The sequence below is a fragment of the Stegostoma tigrinum genome, chromosome 3 (genome assembly GCF_030684315.1).
Source record: "Stegostoma tigrinum isolate sSteTig4 chromosome 3, sSteTig4.hap1, whole genome shotgun sequence".
Lineage (NCBI taxonomy): Eukaryota > Metazoa > Chordata > Chondrichthyes > Orectolobiformes > Stegostomatidae > Stegostoma > Stegostoma tigrinum.
This window is the reverse complement of record NC_081356.1, coordinates 137,680,794-137,699,994: the sequence shown is the minus strand read 5'-3', so window position 1 is coordinate 137,699,994 and position 19,201 is coordinate 137,680,794. Positions and strand designations below refer to the sequence as shown.

The window sequence follows — 19,201 nt, the reverse complement described above, 5'->3', positions numbered from 1 at the left end:
TGGCATTGGAGGCTGTCCAGAGAAGGTCTATTTGGCTGAACCTGGGTATGGAGTGATAAAAACCAAAAGAACTGTGGATGCTGTAAATCAGGATCAAAAGCAAAGTTGTGGAAGAGCTCAAAGATAATGGGAACTGCAGATGCTGGAGAATCCGAGATAACAAAGTGTGCAGCTGGATGAACACAGCAGGCCAAGCAGCCTGTTCAGGTCTGGCAGCATCTGTGAAGGAGAAAACAGTTAACGTTTTTGGCCGGGTTCTGAGGAAGGGTTGCCGGAACCAAAGTGTTAACTCTGTTTTTTCCTTCACAGATCCTGCCAGACCTGCTGAACTTCTCCAGCAACTTTGTTTTTGTTCTTGGGTATGAAGTGACTGTCTTATGAGGAGATATTGAGTAGATTGGCCTGTACTGAATGGTTTAGAAGAATGAGAGGCAACCTATTGAAACGTACAGTATTCTTAGGGGACTTGTAATGGTCGATGTCAAAAAGTTGATTCCCCTTGTGGGAGAATCTAGGACCAGGGGACAAAATTTCAGAATCAGGTTCAAGGGCAGTGAATCTGTGGAATTCTTTACCACAGAGGGCTGTCGGGGCTGGGTCAGTAAGTATATTCAAGGCTGAGTTAAACACGTTTTTAATCAGTAAGGGAACCAAGGGGAATGGGGAAAAGGCAGGAAAGTGGATTTGAGGATTATCAGATCAGATCAGACTCACTGGGCTGAATGGTCTGCTTCGGCTCCAATGTGTTATGGTGTTAGAGATTTTGGAAAAAAATTTCAATCAGCCTGGAGGACTGTCTTTAGAGGAATTGGAAGAAGGATGTTACAGGAAGAAATTTGCAGACGTTGGACTGGTTTTTATGGTTTTATTGACAATGATGGAGAGAGAGAGAGGATAGCTTGCCTAGGGCTAGGAGATCAGGGAGATCTGTATAGGATGGTTAATCTAATTTTGATGATGTTAATGTAAGGACAAATATTGGCCAGCATGGCTGGGAGAATCACAGAATATCAACCGCACAAAGTGAGGCTCACTGTTTAGAAGCTGGCTGCCTGAAGGAGCAAATCACCTCATGTCATTTCCCCAAAGTCTGCATGTTCTTCCTTTTCACATCAGATATCCAATTCCTTCTAAAAGCCTCAATTGAAACTGCACCCCCCCACACTCTCAGACAGTACATTCCAGACCCTAACCACTCGAGTGAACCTGCCTCCCCCCCACACTCTCTCAGATGTAGAATCACAGAATCCCTGTAGCAGAGAAGCAGCCCACTCAGCCCATTGCGCCCATCCCGACCCGCCAAAGAGCATCCCACCCATCCCGTTATACTGTTGACACAGAAAATCATGATTTGGAGTCTGTGTGGGTAGAGATACAAGGCACTAAGGGGCAGAAAACATTGCTGGGAGTTATCTTTAGGGTGCACCCAATAGCAGAGATGTAAGGAAAGGCATTAGAAAGAAATCTGAAATGTATGCAACAGCGGTACAGTTGTAATCATGGGTGATTTTAATGTACATTTAGATTGGCAAAGGCAAACTTAAAATAACACTGTGGAGGAAGAGTTTTTACATGATGAATTTTTTTAAATCAATACTTTGCAGCACTGACTAGACTGTGTATTTTGCAATGAGAAATATCAAATAACAATGATGCTGTGTGGGATCCATTGGCAAGAGTGACCGTGAAATGATGGAATTCTTCATTAAGGTGGAGAGTGAAGATGTTGAAACTGAAACTATGGCGCTGAATCTGAATAAAGGGAACTACGAGGCATGAATTAGTGAGAATGAATGGGGGAACCTCACTCAGAGGTTTGTCAGTGGATAGGCAATGGTTAATATTTAAAGCACGTGTATGAATTACAACAATTACCAATCTTATTAGCTGCAAAAATAAAACAGGAATGGTGGCTCGATCCTGGTCTAAAAAATGAATTAGGGATAGTATTAAATTCAAAAAGGGGATGTGTACAATTCCCAGGAAATGCAGCTAGCGTCAGGGTTAGAAACATTTTAATATTCAACAGACCAGAATAAAATCTGGGTATAAGATGGCAGCAGAGTGAGACGCTCTAACTGGAGCTCCTCTGTCGGCCAGCCCCTTTTCCCTTTTCTTTCGTTTCCCCTCTTTGCTGCAGGTTTTCCTCCAACCCTCCCAACCAACTTTTAACTTCTTAAAGTACCTTACCATATCCTGGAGGGAATAGAGAATGATTTCTGGATGTGAGTGGCGGTTGGAGCCCAGAGTGGGAGCAGACCGAGCCCAGGCCAAGTCCTGGAAGCGAATCACAGCTGGAACCCAGAGTGGGAGCAGAGCGATCACAGGCTGGCCGGGAGCGGTGAGCCTTGGAGGCAGCGAGGCCTTGTGATCTGAAGCCCGGTGGGCTCAGATTCTGAAGAAAAAAGGACTACAATTTGAGTACTTTGAAGACACTTTTTATTATCATTCTGGACTTTCTAAACTTTGTACTCCTATGCTAGTCTACTTTTTTTTACTATTTTAATTCACTTAAAGTATCTGTACCTAAGTACCCTGTATCTAAGATGGTGCCAAGAGGTGACATTACAAACTTTCACTGTACTCATTCATGTTAACGTGACAATAAAGGCTGTTCTGATCCTGATTCTAAAAAGATTTCCCAAGAAGGGAACAATAGGATATGAAAGCATAGAATAGAGAATATGTCAAGAAGCATTAAAACCTGTCAATGTGCCTCTAAATAGGTGAAAAAAATTATTTAAGATATACATAGTTTTCTAACTGTCAGGAGGTAGGAAAATTATGGTGGGGAACAAAGAAATAGCAGAACGGAAAATAGACTTTGTTCTGTCTTTGCTAAATCTCTGAGAAATATTCGGAAACCATGGGTTTAGCGAGAGGGTGGAATTGGAAAAAAGAAATCAGCATTAGTCACAAAATCCTACGAGAGATAATAGTGGGGTTAAAGGCTGACAAGTTCCAGGGCCTGATAATCTACAGCTGAGAGTGCTAATGGAAGTGGCCCTGGAGATATGGGAAGTGTTGTTTGACACCTTCCAAATCTTTCTAGACTCTGGAACAGTTCCTACAGATTGATGTGTGGTAAATGTAACCTTGCTATTTACAGAGAGAGGGAATTCCCTGATTGGGGCTGTCAATCTGGTCCAATCAGGGAGCCTGGCTGACTAATGTAAACAGGGGTAAGAACAAAAAAAAGGAAAAGAATATGAACGGGGATTTAGAATCTCCTCAGTCAGGAGATTGACCCCGAGCTGGCAGGCTACAGCCAGTGCACTGGGCACAAGTGACTAGGGTGGGGATGTGGTGGGGCTTGGGGGGAGATATTGGCGTCTGTGCAGTTATTTCAGAGTTATACTACATAGTTTTGTCTGGTAAAAAGAAACAGAAAGTAAAAACAATATAAACGGGGTGTCAACCATCCTGTTCACTCTTGACAGCTAGCCCTGAGGGAGCCAGGCCAGTATTAAGCACAGTGCACATAGAAATAAAACTTGACTTGGTAGCAGGATACTGGCGTCAGTGGTGTTATTTCCGTGGGAACAAGCGGAAAAATAAACACTCCTGAAAAAATGTCCTCAAGATAAGATGTAGCCTTTAGGGAAGTCAAGAAGCAGCTATCATTGACTAAGGTGTCGGCACATTACGATCCCAAGCAAGATCTGGTGCCGAGATGCGATGCGTCCCCGTATGGCATCTGGTTGATGTCGGCTCAGTGGGTGGCCCAATGCAGAGGACTATCCAGCAGTGTACTCTTTGTGGACTTTAGCTGATGAAGAGCACAAATACACCCAGATAGTGAAGGAAGGTTTGGTGGATATCTTCGCTGTGAGAAAGTTCTACCAATACTTTTACAGATGTAAATTTGTAATGATAACAGAACACAAACTCCTGCTAGGGCTCTTCAATGAGGACAAAGCAATGCCATCCATAGCTTCAGCTTGAACTCTGTGGTGAGCTGTCGTGTACAAGTTGGAACACTGACCAGGACAGGTAGCAAACATGGATGCACTGAGCTGCCACCTGCTGGCAGATACCACGGGTGGTGCTGCCACTGGAAGAGGCTATTTTGGTTTTAAATTTTCTAGACACTCTTTTGGTCACTGCTGACAATATCAGACTGTGGGCACAAAAAGGGCCCATCCCAGCAAAACTAAACTGCGGTGACGGGGGTGACAAAGGGATCATCACAACCACAATTGAAACATTTTCTGGACCCGGAGCGAGCAGATCACCATAGAGGATGCCCTCATATTATGGGGGGAAAGAGTGATGCTGAGCAAAGGTCACCAGCAGATACTGGCTGAACTCTACCAGCATCATCCAGGAGTGTCCAAAATGAACATGTTGGTGTGAAGTGGCCTGGTGGCCAGGGATTGGATGCAGACATAGCCACATTGGTGGGATAGTGCCCAGAGTACCAACAAGGACAGAAATTATGAGCAGCACCCCCACATTCATGGGATTGGTGAGGTAAATCCTGGATTCAACGACTGTACCAGCACTTTCATGGCTCAGCATTCTTAGTCATTGTGATTGTCCATTCAAAGTGGCTGGACATGCACAGAGTTCATTTTTCAAATAGGGGGATGATGATAGAAAAACTGTTAGCATCTTTTGCAGTACACGGGCTCCCAGAAATGTTGGTCACAGTGGTGCTGTTGGACGTATTAGAATATATGAAGGTGGATGCATCTCCTTGTCCTGATCAGATATATCCAAGAACCCTGTAAGAGGCTGGAGAAGAAATTGCAGGGACCCTGGCAGATATATTTGCATCATCGTTAGCCATGGTTGAGATCTTGGAAGACTGGAGGGTCGCGAATGTTGTGCCCATTGCTGCTTGTTATCTATAATCAATGATCTGGATGAGAATGTATAAGGTATGATTAGTAAGTTTGTAGATAACACTAAAATAGGCAGTATCATGGACAGTGAGGAAGATGGTCAGAAATTGCAGCGGGATCTTGATCAGCTGGGGAAGTGGGCTGAGAAATGGTAAACAGTGACTAATACAGATAAGTGTGAGGTGTTGCATTGTGGAAAGTCACATCAAGGTAGGAGATTCACGGTGAATGATAGGGCTTTAAGGAGTGTAGTGGAACCTTGGAGTTCAGGAGCAGGGTTCTCTGAAAGTGGAGTCACAGGTAGACAGGGCAGTGAGGAAGGCTTTTGGCACGTTGGCCTTCATCAGGCAGGGCGTTGTGTGTAGAAGCTGGGACATTATGTTACAGTTGTACAGGATGTTGTTGAGGCTGCACTTGGAGTATTGTGTTCAGTTTGGGTCACCTTGCTATGGGAAGGATGTTGTTAAACTGGAAAATGTGCAGAAGAAATTTACAGGGATGTTGCCAGGACTCAAGGGACTGAGTTATAGGGAGAGTTTGGACAAGCTAGGTGCAGTAAGTAATTAAAAAGGCTAATGGAATTTTGTCTGCCATTGCTAGAGAGATGGAGTTTAAAAAACAGGGAGGCTGTGCTGCAGATGTATAGGGTCCTGGTGAGGCTACACCTGGAGTACTGTGTGCAGTTTTGGGCTCCTTACTTGAGAAGGGATGGACTACCACTGGAGCGGGTGCAGAGGAGATTCACTCAGTTGATTCCAGAGTTGAGAGGGTTGGATTATGAGGAGAGATTGAGTAGTCTGGGATTATACTCATTGGAATTCGGAAGAATGAGGGGAGATGTTATTGAAACATGTAAGAATTTGAAGAGAATAGATAAAAGTGGAGGCAGGGAGGTTGTTTCCATTAGCAGGTGAAACTAGGACTAGAGGGCATCACCTCAAAATAAAGGGAAGCAGATGTAGGACTGAAGTCAGGAGGAACTTCTTAACCCAAAGGGTTGCGAATCTGTGGAATTCCCTGCCCAGTGAAGTGGTTGAAGCTACCTCACTGAATGTTTTTAAGGCAAGGCTAGATAAATTTTTGAACAGTAAAGGAATTAAGGGTTATGGTGAGTGGGCGGGTAAGTGAAACTGAGTCTCAAAAAAGATCAGAGATAATGGGAATTGCAGATGCTGGAGAATCCAAGACAACAAAATGTGAGGCTGGATGAACACAGCAGGCCAAGCAGCATCTCAGGAGCACAAAAGCTGACGTTTCGGGCCTAGACCCTTCATCAGAGAGGGGGATGGGGTGAGGGTTCTGGAATAAATAGGGAGAGAGGGGGAGGCGGACCGAAGATGGAGAGAAAAGAAGATAGGTGGAGAGAGTGTCGGTGGGGAGGTAGGGAGGGGATATGTCAGTCCAGGGAAGACGGACAGGTCAAGGAGGCGGGATGAGGTTAGTAGGTAGGAGATGGAGGTAGGGCTTGGGGTGGGAGGAAGGGATGGGTGAGAGGAAGAACAGGTTAGGGAGGCAGAGACAGGCTGGACTGGTTTTGGGATGCAGTGGGTGGAGTGGAGGAGCTGGGCTGGTTGTGTGGTGCAGTGGGGGGAGGGGACGAACTGGGCTGGTTTAGGGATGCAGTTGGGGAAGGGGAGATTTTGAAACTGGTGAAGTCCACATTGATACCATTAGGCTGCAGGGTTCCCAGGCGGAATATGAGTTGCTGTTCCTGCAACCTTTGGGTGGCATCAATGCTACACTTGCCTCCACACCTCCCCCCTCACCCCGATCCCAGGCCCCAAGATGACATTCCACATTAAGCAGAGGTTCACCTGCACATCTGCCAATGTGGTGTACTGCATCCACTGTACCCGGTGTGGCCTCCTCTACATTGGGGAAACCAAGCGGCGGCTTGGAGACCGCTTTGCAGAACACCTCTGCTCAGTTCGCAACAAACTACTGCACCTCCCAGTCGCAAACCATTTCCACTCCCCCTCCCATTCTTTAGATGACATGTCCATCATGGGCCTCCTGCACTGCCACAATGATGCCACCCGAAGGTTGCAGGAACAGCAACTCATATTCCGCCTGGGAACCCTGCAGCCTAATGGTATCAATGTGGACTTCACCAGTTTCAAAATCTCCCCTTCCCCAACTGCATCCCTAAACTAGCCCAGTTCGTCCCCTCCCCCCACTGCACCACACAACCAGCCCAGCTCCTCCGCTCCACCCACTGCATCCCAAAACCAGTCCAACCTGTCTCCGCCTCCCTAACCTGTTCTTCCTCTCACCCATCCCTTCCTCCCACCCCAAGCCACACCCCCAACTACCTACTAGCCTCATCCCACCTCCTTGACCTGTCCGTCTTCCCTAGACTGACCTATCCCCTCCCTACCTCCCCACCACCCCACCTATACTCTCTCCACCTATCTTCTTTTCTTTCCATCTTCGGTCCGCCTCCCCCTCTCTCCCTATTTATTCCAGAACCCTCACCCCATCCCCCTCTCTGATGAAGGGTCTAGGCCCGAAACGTCAGCTTTTGTGCTCCTGAGATGCTGCTTGGCCTGCTGTGTTCATCCAGCTTCACATTTTGTTGTCTCAAAAAGATCAGCCATGATCATATTAAATGGCGAGGCAGGCTCGAGGGGCCAGATGGCCTACTCCTGCTCCTAGTTCTTATGTTCTTATATTCTTAAGCTAGGACATTTTTCTTCAGAGCGTAGGAGACTGAGGGGGCATCTTATAGAATGTGTAAGATCTTAAGATGTATAAGATACTTAATTAAAACATATAAAATAATCAGAGGGTTAGATAGGGTGGATAGGGGAGCCTTTTTCCTAGGATGGTGATGGCGAGCACGAGGGGGCATAGCTTTAAATTGAGGGGTGAAAGATACAGGACAAATGTCAGAGGCGGTTTCTTTACTCAGAGAGTAGTAAAGGAATGGAACGCTTTGCCTGCAACAGTAGTAGATTCGCCAACTTTAGGTACATTTAAGTTGTCATTGGATAAGCATATGGACGTACATGGAATAGTGTAGGTTAGATGGGCTTGAGATCGGTATGACAGGTCAGCACAACATCGAGGCCCAAAGGGCCTGTACTGTGATGTAATGTTCTATGTTCTATGAGAGGCATGAATAGAGTGAATGCACTCAATCTTTCTTCCAGGGTTGGAGAATCAAGGACTAGAGGGCATCAGTTCAAGGTAAGAAGGGAAAGAATAGCTGGCAACCTGAGGGGCAACTTTTTTACACATAGGGTGCTGTCCATTCGGAATGAGCTGCGAGCGGAAGTGGTTGAGAAGAGTACATTAACAACATTTAAAAGGCATTTGGACGAAAACATGGCTAGGAAAGGTTTGGAAGGATATGGGCCAAGTGCAGGGAAATGGGGTTCGTGTGGATGAACATTTTGGACGACAGAGGCCAGTTTGGGCCGAAGGACCTGTCTCTGTGCTGTAGGACTTTATGAGACAATAGTCCAACATTTACTAGCCGGGAATTGGAGTTTTCCTAAAGTTAAATGGCATTCAGCATGTAAGGACAGTTCTATACCATCCATTGCCCATTGGTCTGTTGGAAAGAGCAGCCTAAACTTTGAAGAAACAGCCTACAGCTTCACTCGATACCAAACTGTCCGTGTTCCTACTTGATTATGGGACCAGCCCTCATGCACCTAGAGGGATAGCTCCAGTAGAGTTAATAATGGGGAGAAGACTCCACACCAGGTTAAATCTGATCTTCCCGGACCTGGGGATGAAGGTAAAATGGCATCAGGAATGCTAATGAGTAAATGTTTACTTTTAGGGAATGAAGTTTGGTGCCAAAATCATGGGAATGTCCTTGGTAAGAAGGTAGGAGGCATGGCCAATGCAAGTTCAGGTCCTGTGACATACAAGGTCCATTTATGTGAAGCAGTGTGAACAAGCACACGGACCACATGAAAGCTACAAATTTTCATACAGGGCAGTAGTAAAACCTCCTGAGCCGGTCAGAACAACTGGAAAGGCTGTTGGAACCCATGGGTTCTCCCCCTCTGCCTAGTGTCTGAGATGGACATGGCGGCTATCACAGCCTGGATCCCTTTCCCACCTGAAGAAGTGAGTGAATTTTTTCTGAGACACCGAGGGTGCAAGAGGCAGGCTACAGTCCCGTATATATCACCTGTATCCAAGGCTGAGTCACGAGAACCAGACTGGGTACAAACATGCCTCAGCGGAGGCTACGAGAAATAGAATAGGCCTATGTCCCTGGACATAGAGGTTCAGGGACATGGAGGGTCTTCTATATGAGTTCCCTGATTGGAGCTGTTAATCTGGTCTGATTAGGGAGCCCTGGCTGACAGATATAAACAGGAATATCAGATTCTGCTCACAGTGAGAGCTGGCTCTGAGGGAGCTGGATCAGTGTCAAATATTAATGTAAATAAAGGGTGGCGATGATGGGGTACTGGCCTGTGTGGAGTGATTTCAGGGAGAACGAGTAGATGTAGTGTATTTAGGTTTTCAGAATGTTTTTGATAAGAATTCTCATAAGTGGTTAATGGGAAGAGTTAAAACGCAAGGGATAGGGTGTAATATCTTGACACTGTGTGATGTGAGCATTACTGGCTGGGCCAACATTTATTAACAACTCCTTATTGGCCTTTGAGAAGGTGGTGTTGAGCTGTCTTCTTGAACTTTTGCAGCCCATATGCTGTAAGTAGACCCAAAATACCCTTAGGGAGGGAATTCCAGGATATTGACCCAGTGAGAGTGAAGGAATGGCTTTATATTTTCAAGTCAGAATGGAGAGTGGCTTGAAGGAGAATGTGCAGGAGATGGTGTTAACACGTATCTACTGCCATTGTCCTTCCAGATGCAAGTGGTCGTAAGTTTGGAATTTTAAGACACTCTGCACTGAACTCTTTTTTTTCAGATGTTTATGAAAGAGATCAATGAGTTTGAAACAATACTGACCAAGTTGGAGCCAATTGGTGCTGAAAAAGAACATGAGAGGTAAGGGAATCAGTTGCAACAAAATCCTAGTAGCAAATCCAGCAGCAGATCCTTGGGCATGATGGGCCAAATGGCCCCCTTTAATGCCGTTACTCTTCTGTGATTTTTGCTGAATAATAAAATGATCCCAATCGTCAGTTTTACTGATTTTTTTTTCTGACAATGTTATACATTTCCTCTTTGAATATAGTATTACCTCTCATTTCTTTTGTAAAAGAAGGTTGAGTCACTTTGCCTGTTTAATTTCTGTGACAAACAGGAATTAGTAATTACTGTAACTCATGCACATGTTCTTTGATAATGTTAATATGAATTTATTGTCCATCCATCAACCCATTTACTAAAGTTCCCTGATCCATTCTTAATAATTTGTTGCTCGTATCGTCATCATTCCCTTTGTATACATTCAGGTCCCTAGTTTTGGATTGACGTTCACGCTCCAGGTTAATGAAAAATTCTGTCATGTTATGGTCGTTCTTCCCCAAGGGACACCACACAACAAAATTGTCATTCTTTCTCATTGCATAGTACTAAGTCTAGAATAGCCTGTTCTCTGGTTGATGATTGCACAATGTGGAGCTGGAGGAACACAGCAGGCCAGGCAGCATCAGATGAGCAGAAGGCTGATGTTTCGGGCTGGGATCCTTCTGAAGACTGACTCCAGTATCTGCAGTTCTTGCGATATCTGTTCTCTGGCTGGTTCCTCAAAGTATTGGTCTAAAAGACCATCATGTTCACATTCCACAAAACCCTCCTCTGCAATACATTTGCTCATTTGGTTAGTCCAATCAATATATAAATGAAGATCACCCATGATTACAGTTGTACCATTGACGTGTGCATCGCTGATTTCTTATTTAAAGCGTTCCTTTATATCTCCACTTTTTCTTAATTATTCATGGGACAAGGTAATCACTGGCCAGGCAGCATTTATTGTCCATCCCTAATTGCCCAGAGGGTCATTAAGACACAACCACATTGCTGTGGGCCTGGAGTCACATGTAGGCCAGACCAGGTGAGGATGACTGTTTCCTTCCCTAAAGAACATTAGTGAACCAGATGGGTTTTTCTGAACAATTGACAACGGATCCGTGGTCATCATTAGATTCTTAATTCCAGATTTTATTGAATTCAAATTCCACCATCAACCGTGGTGGGATTTGAACCCAGATTCCCAGAAAATTTGGTGTCTCTCTAGATTGACAGTCCATTGCCTCCCCTGTTCACTATTGTTCAGGAGGCAATAGACAAACCCTAGCAATGCTTTCTGCCCCTTGGTATTTATCCATACCCATACAGATTCTTCATAGTGATTTTCTGGACCAATATTCCTCCTCACTGTGGCCTTGTTTACTAATTTACTAACAATTCTACCCCTTCTCCTTTCCCTTTTTTCCTGTCCTTCCTAAATAATTAATACCCTGGGATGTTAGTTTAAATCCTTGTTTACCCTGTAGCCAACTCTCTTGTCATTGCAACTATAAAGAAACACAGAAGATAGAAGCAGGAGGAGGCCATTCAGCCTTTTGAGCCTGTTCTACTATTCTTCATGATTATGACTGATTGTCCAAATCAATAGCTAATCCTGCTTTCTTCCCATAACTTTTGATCTCATTCACCCCCAAGTGCTATATCTAGCCACCCCTTGAATACATTCAATGTTTTGGCATCAACTACTTCCTGTGGTAATAAATTCCACAGGCTCACCACTCTTTGGGTGAAGAAATGTTTCCTCATCCCCATCCTCAATGGTCTACTCCAAATCCTCAGATTGTGACCCCTGGTTCTGGGTGCACCCACCATCGGGAACATCCTCCCTGCATCTACCCTGTCTAGTCCTGTTAGAATTTCATAAGTCTGTATGAGATCCCCCCTCATTTGTCTGAACCTTAGCAAAAACAATCCCAACCTGGTCAATCTCTCCTGATACATCAGACCCACCATTCCCAAAATCAGCCTGGTAAACCTTCGCTGCACTCCCTTGACAGCAAGAGCATCCTTCCTCAGAAAAGGAGACCAAAACTGCACACTGCATTCCAGGGACAGTAGGAACTACAGATGCTGGAGAATCTGAGATAACAAGATGTAAAGCTGGATGAACACTAGATCAACACTCTAGAAAATGACAATGTTGTCGAGGAGAATACTGAGATACAGGCTACTAGACTAGGTGGGATTGAGGTTCACAATGAAGAGGTATTAGAAATCCTTCAGAGGGTGAAGATAGATAAGTCCCCTGGGCCGGAACGGATTTATCCTCGGATCTTCTGGGAAGCCAGGGAGGAGATTGCCGAGCCTTTGGCTTTGATCTTTAACTCGTCTTTGTCTACAGGAATAGTGCCAGATGACTGGAGGATAGCAAATGTGGTTCCCCTGTTCAACAAGGGGAGTAGAGACAAACCTGGTAATTATAGACCAGTGAGCCTTACCTCAGTTGTTGGTAAAGTGTTGGAAAAGGTTATAAGGGATAGGATTTATAATCATCGAGAAAAGAATAAATTGATTAGGGACAGTCAGCACGGTTTTGTGAAGGGAAGGTTGTGTTTCACAAACCTTATTGAGTTCTTTGAGAAGGTGATGAAACAGGTAGATGAGAGTAAAGCGGTTGATGTGATGTATATGGATTTCAGCAAGGCGTTCGATAAGGTTCCCCACAATAGGCTATTGTACAAAATGCGGAGGAATGGGATTGTGGGAGATAAAGCAGTTTGGATCGGAAGTTGGCTTGCTGAAAGAAGACAGAGGGTGGTAGTTGATGGGAAATGTTCATCCTGGAGACCAGTTACTAGTGGTGTACCGCAAAGGTCGGTGTTGGGTCCACTGCTGTTTGTCATTTTTATAAATGACCTGGATGAGGGCGTAGAAGGATGGATTAGTAAATCTGCAGATGACACTAAGGTCGGTGGAGTTGTGGATAGTGACGAAGGATGCTGTAGGTTGCAGAGAGACATAGATAAGCTGCAGAGCTGGGCTGAGAGGTGGCAAATGGAGTTTAATGCGGAAAAGTGTGAGGTGATGCACTTCGGTAGGAGTAACCGGAATGCAAAGTATTGGGCTAATGGTAAGATTCTTAGCAGTATAGATGAGCAGAGAGATCTCGGTGTCCATGTACACAGATCCAGGTTGACAGGGCTGTTAAGAAGGCATACAGTGTTTTAGCTTTTATTAATAGAGGGATCGAGTTCCGGAACCAAGAGGTTATGCTGCAGCTAGACAAAACTCTGGTGCAGCTGCACTTGGAGTATTGCGTACAGTTCTGGTCACCGCATTATAAGAAGGATGTGGAAGCTTTGGAAAGGGTGCAGAGGAGATTTACTAGGATGTTGCCTGGTATGGAGGGAAGGTCTTACGAGGAAAGGCTGAGGGACTTGAGGCTGTTTTCATTAGAGAGAAGAAGGTTGAGAGGTGACTTAATTGAAACATATAAAATAATCAGAGGGTTAGATAGGGAGGATAGGGAGAGCCTTTTTCCTAGGATGGTGGTGGCGAGCATGAGGGGCATAGCTTTAAATTGAGGGGTGAAAGATATAGGACAGATGTCAGAGGTAGTTTCTTTACTCAGAGAGTAGTAAGGGAATGGAACGCTTTGCCTGCAACGGTAGTAGATTCGCCAACTTTAAGTACATTTAAGTCGTCATTGGATAAGCATATGGACATACATGGAACAGTGTAGGTTAGATGGGCTTGAGATCGGTATGGCAGGCCAGCACAAGATCGAGGGCTGAAGGGCCTGTACTGTGCTGTAATGTTCTATTTTCTATGTCTGTGGAGAGAAATCAGAGTTAACATTTCAGGTCCAGTGACCCTACTTCAGAACCCAGATATGAATTGATGGTTTACATGTGACAGGTTGCGCTGCTGGGGGCCGGATGTTATTAATTTGGACAGGGTGCAGAAAAGATTTACAAGGATGTTACTGGGAATGGACGGTTTGAGTTAGGAAAGGCTGGATAGGCTGGGACTTCTTTCACTGGAGTGAGGCGGTTGAGGGGTGACCTTACAGAGGTTTATAAAATCATGAGGGGCATAGATAAGGTGAATAGCAAAGGTCTTTACCCCAGAGTCAGAGAATTAAAAATTAGAGGACATATTTTTAAGGTGAGAGGATAAAGATTTAAAAGGGAGCTGAGGGAAAGGTTTTTCACACAGTGGGTAGTGTGTAATTGAAATGAACTGTCACAGGAAATGGTTGGTGCAGGTTCCGTTACAACATTTGGACAGGTACATGAATAGGGATATGAGGTAAATGCAGGCAAATGGGACTGGTTTTGTTTGGGAAGCTTAGTTGGCATGGACACGTTGGACCGAAGAGTCTGTTTCCATGCTGTATGACTCTATGACCCATCTTGTACATAAATACCAACCATTTCATAGAACATAGAAAAGTACAGCACAGTACAGGCCCTTCGGCCCACGCTGTTGTGCCGTGGAATAATCCTAATCCAAAAATAAAATAACCTAACCTACATTCCTGTCAATTCACTGCTGTCCATGTGCATGTCCAGCAGTCGCTTAAATGTCACTAATGACTCCGCTTCCACGACTACCACTGGTAAACTATTCCATGCGCTCACAACTCTCTGGGTGAAGAACCTCTCTCTGACGCCTCCTCTATACCTTCCTCCTAACACCTTAAAACTATGACCCCTCGTGGCAGTCAATCCTGCCCTGGGGAAAAGTCTCTGGCTATCGACTCTATCCATGCCTCTCATTACCTTGTACACCTCGATCAGGTCACCTCTCTTCCTCCTTCTCTCCAGAGAGAAAAGTCCGAGCTCAGTCAACCTCTCCTCGAAAGACAAGCCCTCCAGCCTGGGCAGCATCCTGGTAAACCTCCTTTGCACCCTCTCCAAAGCCTCCACATCTTTCTTATAATAGGGCGACCAGAACTGGACACAATATTCCAAGTGTGGTCTCACCAGGGTTTTGTAGAGCTGCAGCATAACCTCGCGGCTCTTAAACTCAATCCCCCTGTTAATGAAAGCCAAAACACCGTATGCTTTCTTAGCAACCTTATCCACCTGGGTGGCAACTTTGAGGGAGCAATGCACTTGAACACCAAGATCCCACTGTTCCTCCACACTGCCGAGAATCCTGCCTTTAATCCTATATTTAGCATTTAACTTCGACCTTCCAAAATGCATCACCTCGCATTTATCCAGGTTGAACTCCATCTGCCATTTCTCAGCCCAGCTCTGAATACTGTCAATGTCTCGCTGAAGCCTGCAATATCCCTCGATACTATCAACGACACCTCCGAGAGTGCAGCTTCATATTTCCAGTGGAGTCACAGGTACATAGGACAGTGAAGAAGGCTTTTGGTTGCTTAGCTTTATTGGTCAGTGCATTAAGCATAGGAATTGGGAGGTCATGTTGCGGCTGTACAGGACATTGGTTAGGCTACTAATGGAATACCGCATTCAATTCTGGTTTCCCTGCTATAGGAAGATATTGTGAAACTTGAAAGGGGTCAGACAAAATTTACAAGGATGTTGCCTGTGTTGGAGGGTTTGAGTTATAGGGAGAGGCTGAATAGACTGGGGCTATTTTCCCTGGAGCACTGAAGGCTGAGGTTTATAGAACCTCATAGAGGTATATAAAATCATGAGAGGCATGGATAGAGTGAGTAGACAAGGTTTTTTTCCTCGGGTGGGAGAGTCCAAAACTAGAGGGCATCGGTTCAAGGTGAGAGGGGAAAGATTTAAAAGGGACCTTAGGGGCAACATTTTCACGCAGAAGATGGTGCGCCTGTGGAATGAGCTACCAGAGGAAGTGGTGGAAGTGGGTACAATAACAACATTTAAAAGGCAGAGGACCGGGAAGCTTGCAAAGACCAACAGAGGGCAACAACAAAAGAAATTAGTAGGGAGATGAGTAAATATGAGGGTAAGCTAGCCAGTAATATAAAGGACTGTAAGAGTTCCTTTAGATATATAAAGGGCAAAACAGAGGTGAAAGTGGACATTAGACCACTGGAAAATGACACTGGAGAGACAGTAGTGTGGAACAAGAAACTAGCTGAGGAACTGAATAATTACTTTGTGTCATGTTTTATATTCTAACTGTGGGCATTCTGGCTAAGTTTGCAGATGATACAAAGATAGGTGAGGGACAGGTAGTGTTGAGGAGGTGGGGAGGCTGCAGAAGGATTTGGAGAGTGGGCAAAGAAGTTGCAGGTGGAGTATAATGTGAGAAAGTGTGAGGTCATGCGCTTTGATAAGAATAGAAGCATGGACTGTTTTACAAATGGCAAAAACATTCAGAAGTCTGAAGTGTGGAGAGACTTTGAAGTTGTAGCCCAGGATTCTCTCAAGGTAAACTTGCAGGTTGAGTCAGTAGTTAGGAAAGCAAAAGCAACTTTGGCATTTATTTTGGGAGGACTTGAATATAAAAGCAGGGATATACTACTGAGGCTTTATGAGGCCCTGGTCAAGCCACATTTGGAATTTTGTCTGCAGTTTTGGGCCCCATATCTCAGGAAGGGTGTACTGGCCCTGGAGCAGGTTCAGAGAAGGTTCGCAAGAATGGTCCCAGAAATGAAAAGCTTAACATATGAGGAACGTTTGAGGACTGTGGGACTATACTCATTGGAGCTCAGAAGGATAAGGGGGAATCTAATTGAAACTTACAGAATGCTGAATGGCCTGGACAGAGTGGATGTTGGGAAGATGTTTCCATTGGTAGGAGAGCCTAGGACATGAGGGCACAGCCTTAGAGTAAAGGGAAGACCTCTTAGAAGGGAGATAAGGAGAAACTCCTGTAGCAAGAGAGTGGTGAATCTATGGAATTCACTGCCACAGAAGGCTGTGGAGGGTGGACATTGAGTACATTTAAGATGGAGATAGATCAGTTCTTGATAATCAAGGGGAACAAAGGTTATGGGGAGAAAGCAGGAGAATGGGGTTAAGAAATTTATCAGCCCTGATTAAATGGTGGAGCAGACTCGATGGGATGAATGGCCTGAGTTCTGCTCCTGTGTCTTATGGTCCTATGGATGGGTGTATGAATAGGAAGGGCTTACAGAGATATGGGCCAACTGTTGGCAAATGGGACTAGATTTATTTTTGATTCTATGAGTCTACAACTCATCCAGCCCACCAGATTTCCCAAACTGAACCAGGCCCATATCCCTCAAAATATTTCCTGTTCATGCACCTGTCTAAATGTCTTTTACACGTTGTAATTGTATCTATCTCTACCACATCCTTTGGCTGCTCATTCAATATAGTGAATTACTGGGGTCCTGGCGCAGCTACCCCACTAGACACTGCCTATCACATGGGAAATGGCCCAGTTATTCCTGTGTTTCTTGTCTGCCAACCATTTCTGTTTCCTGGATGATCCAGTGATCCATCTGGGCTTCTTCCTGAGGTCCCAATTATTGCTGGTACCAAACTTCAACCTATTGAATTCATCCCATGTGATTTCAGGAAGTGGTTGGATACGGTAGATACTGCAAAAGCTATGGGCCCTGACAACATTCCTGCAATAGTACTGAAGACTTGTTCTCCACAACTTGCCGCTCCCTTAGTCAAGCTGTATAGATAGAGTAGACAGTGAGAGACTTTTTTCCTAGGGTGGAGGTAACTGTTACAAGGGGGCATAGTTTTAAAGTGAGTGGAGGTCGATATAGGGGAGACGTTAGAGGTAGGTTCACTACTCAGAGAGTGGTCAGGGTGTGGAATGTGTTGCTGGAGAGGGTAGTGGAGTTGGCCTCGTTAGGGACATTTAAGCGGCTATTAGATGGGCATATGGATGATATTATAAAGTAGGGGTAGAGGTTAGATAGACCTTAGGTTTAGGGTAAAAGTTCGGTACAACATCATGGGCCAAACTGTGCTGTACTGTTCTATGTGCTATAATGTTTGCTGAATTGTATTTTTGCCAAAGTTTATTGGAACTGTTGATGACTTGTGGTTAAGTAATACATTATCTTGTTGGGTATTTCAATAGAGTAAAAGTTATGCCAATTTTTTTTTGCATTTTAATTATGTTGTAATAATGAAGTGTGTTTTAATTAAAGCCTTGCGGTGGATCATTTGAATCACATCTAGGGTAGGCAATGGCCTAGTGGTATTATTGCTGAATTGTTAATCCAGAGACCCAGATAACGTTCGGGGGACCTGGGTTTAAATCCTGCCACAGCAGATGGTGTAATTTGAATTCAATAAATATCCGGAATTAGGAATCTAATGATGACCATGAATCCATTGTTGATTGTCAGGAAAAACCCACCTGGTTCACCAATGTCCTTTAGGGGAGGAAACTGACATCCTAGCCTGGTCTGGCCTACATGTGACTCCAGGCCCACAGCAGTGTGGTTGTCTCTTATCTGGTCTCTGGGCCATTAGGGATGGACAATAAATGCTGCCCTAGCCAGCAATACCCTCATCCCGTGAATGAGTAAAGGAACACAGCACCTTACACTTGCCTTTAAATAAATGTGAAAGTTAGATTAGATTAGATTCCCTACAGTGCGGAAACAGGCCCTTCGGCCCAACAAGCCCACACCGCCCCTTAGAGTATCCCACCCAGACCCATTCCCCCGATAACCCACACACCCCTGAACACTACGGGCAATTTAGCACGGCTGATCCACCTAAGCTGCACATCTGCGGGAGGAAACCGGAGCACCCGGAGGAAATCCACGCAGACACAGGGAGAATGTGCAAACTCCACACAGACAGTTGCCCGAGTCTAAGCTATCTCTTCACAATACTCTTGGGATGGGGCAAGGTCTAGTCTGGTCTATAACAACAAGTATCCACTCCCTCCACCACCGACGCTCAGTCACAGCAGAAGTTCACCAAAGACCCTCAGACAGCATCTTCCAAACCCACGACTACTTCCATCCAGAAGGATAAGGGCAGCAGGTACATGGGAACACCACCCTCTGCAAGTTCCCCTCCAACCACTCACCGTCCTGAGTTGGAAATGTATCACTGTTCCTTCACCGTCACTGGGTCACAATCCTGGAATTCTCTCCCTAAGGAGCATTGTGGGTCAACCCACAGCAGGAGGACTGCAGCAGTTCAAGAAGACAACTCCCCCCCCCCACCTTCTCAAGGGCAACTTGGGGTGGGCAATAAATGCTAACACAGCCAGAGACTCCAAGATCTATGAGTGTATTAAACACAATTCCTATTTTCTGCGGCACCAAGAGGTTATGGTGAAGCTGTACAAAACTCTGGTGCGGCCACACCTGGAGTATTGCGTACAGTCCTGGTCACCGCATTATAAAAAGGATGTGGAAGCTTTGGAAAGGGTGCAGAGGAGATTTACTAGGATGTTGCCTGGTATGGAGGGAAGGTCTTACGAGGAAAGGCTGAGGGACTTGAGGCTGTTTTCATTAGAGAGAAGAAGGTTGAGAGGTG

The 19,201-nt window shown here is 45.2% G+C and overlaps 1 protein-coding gene across 5 annotated transcripts in view; it reads left to right on the top strand.

The window, feature by feature from the left end:
• spef2 (sperm flagellar 2) overlaps positions 1-19,201 on the top strand; it is a 239,677-nt gene that overhangs the window by 14,873 nt on the left and 205,603 nt on the right. For all 5 annotated transcript variants that reach the window (XM_059644984.1, XM_059644985.1, XM_059644986.1 and 2 more), the window contains exon 5: positions 9,748-9,827. In XM_059644984.1, coding sequence (XP_059500967.1) covers positions 9,748-9,827 — 80 coding nt within the window. The remainder of the gene's footprint in view (positions 1-9,747; positions 9,828-19,201) is intronic.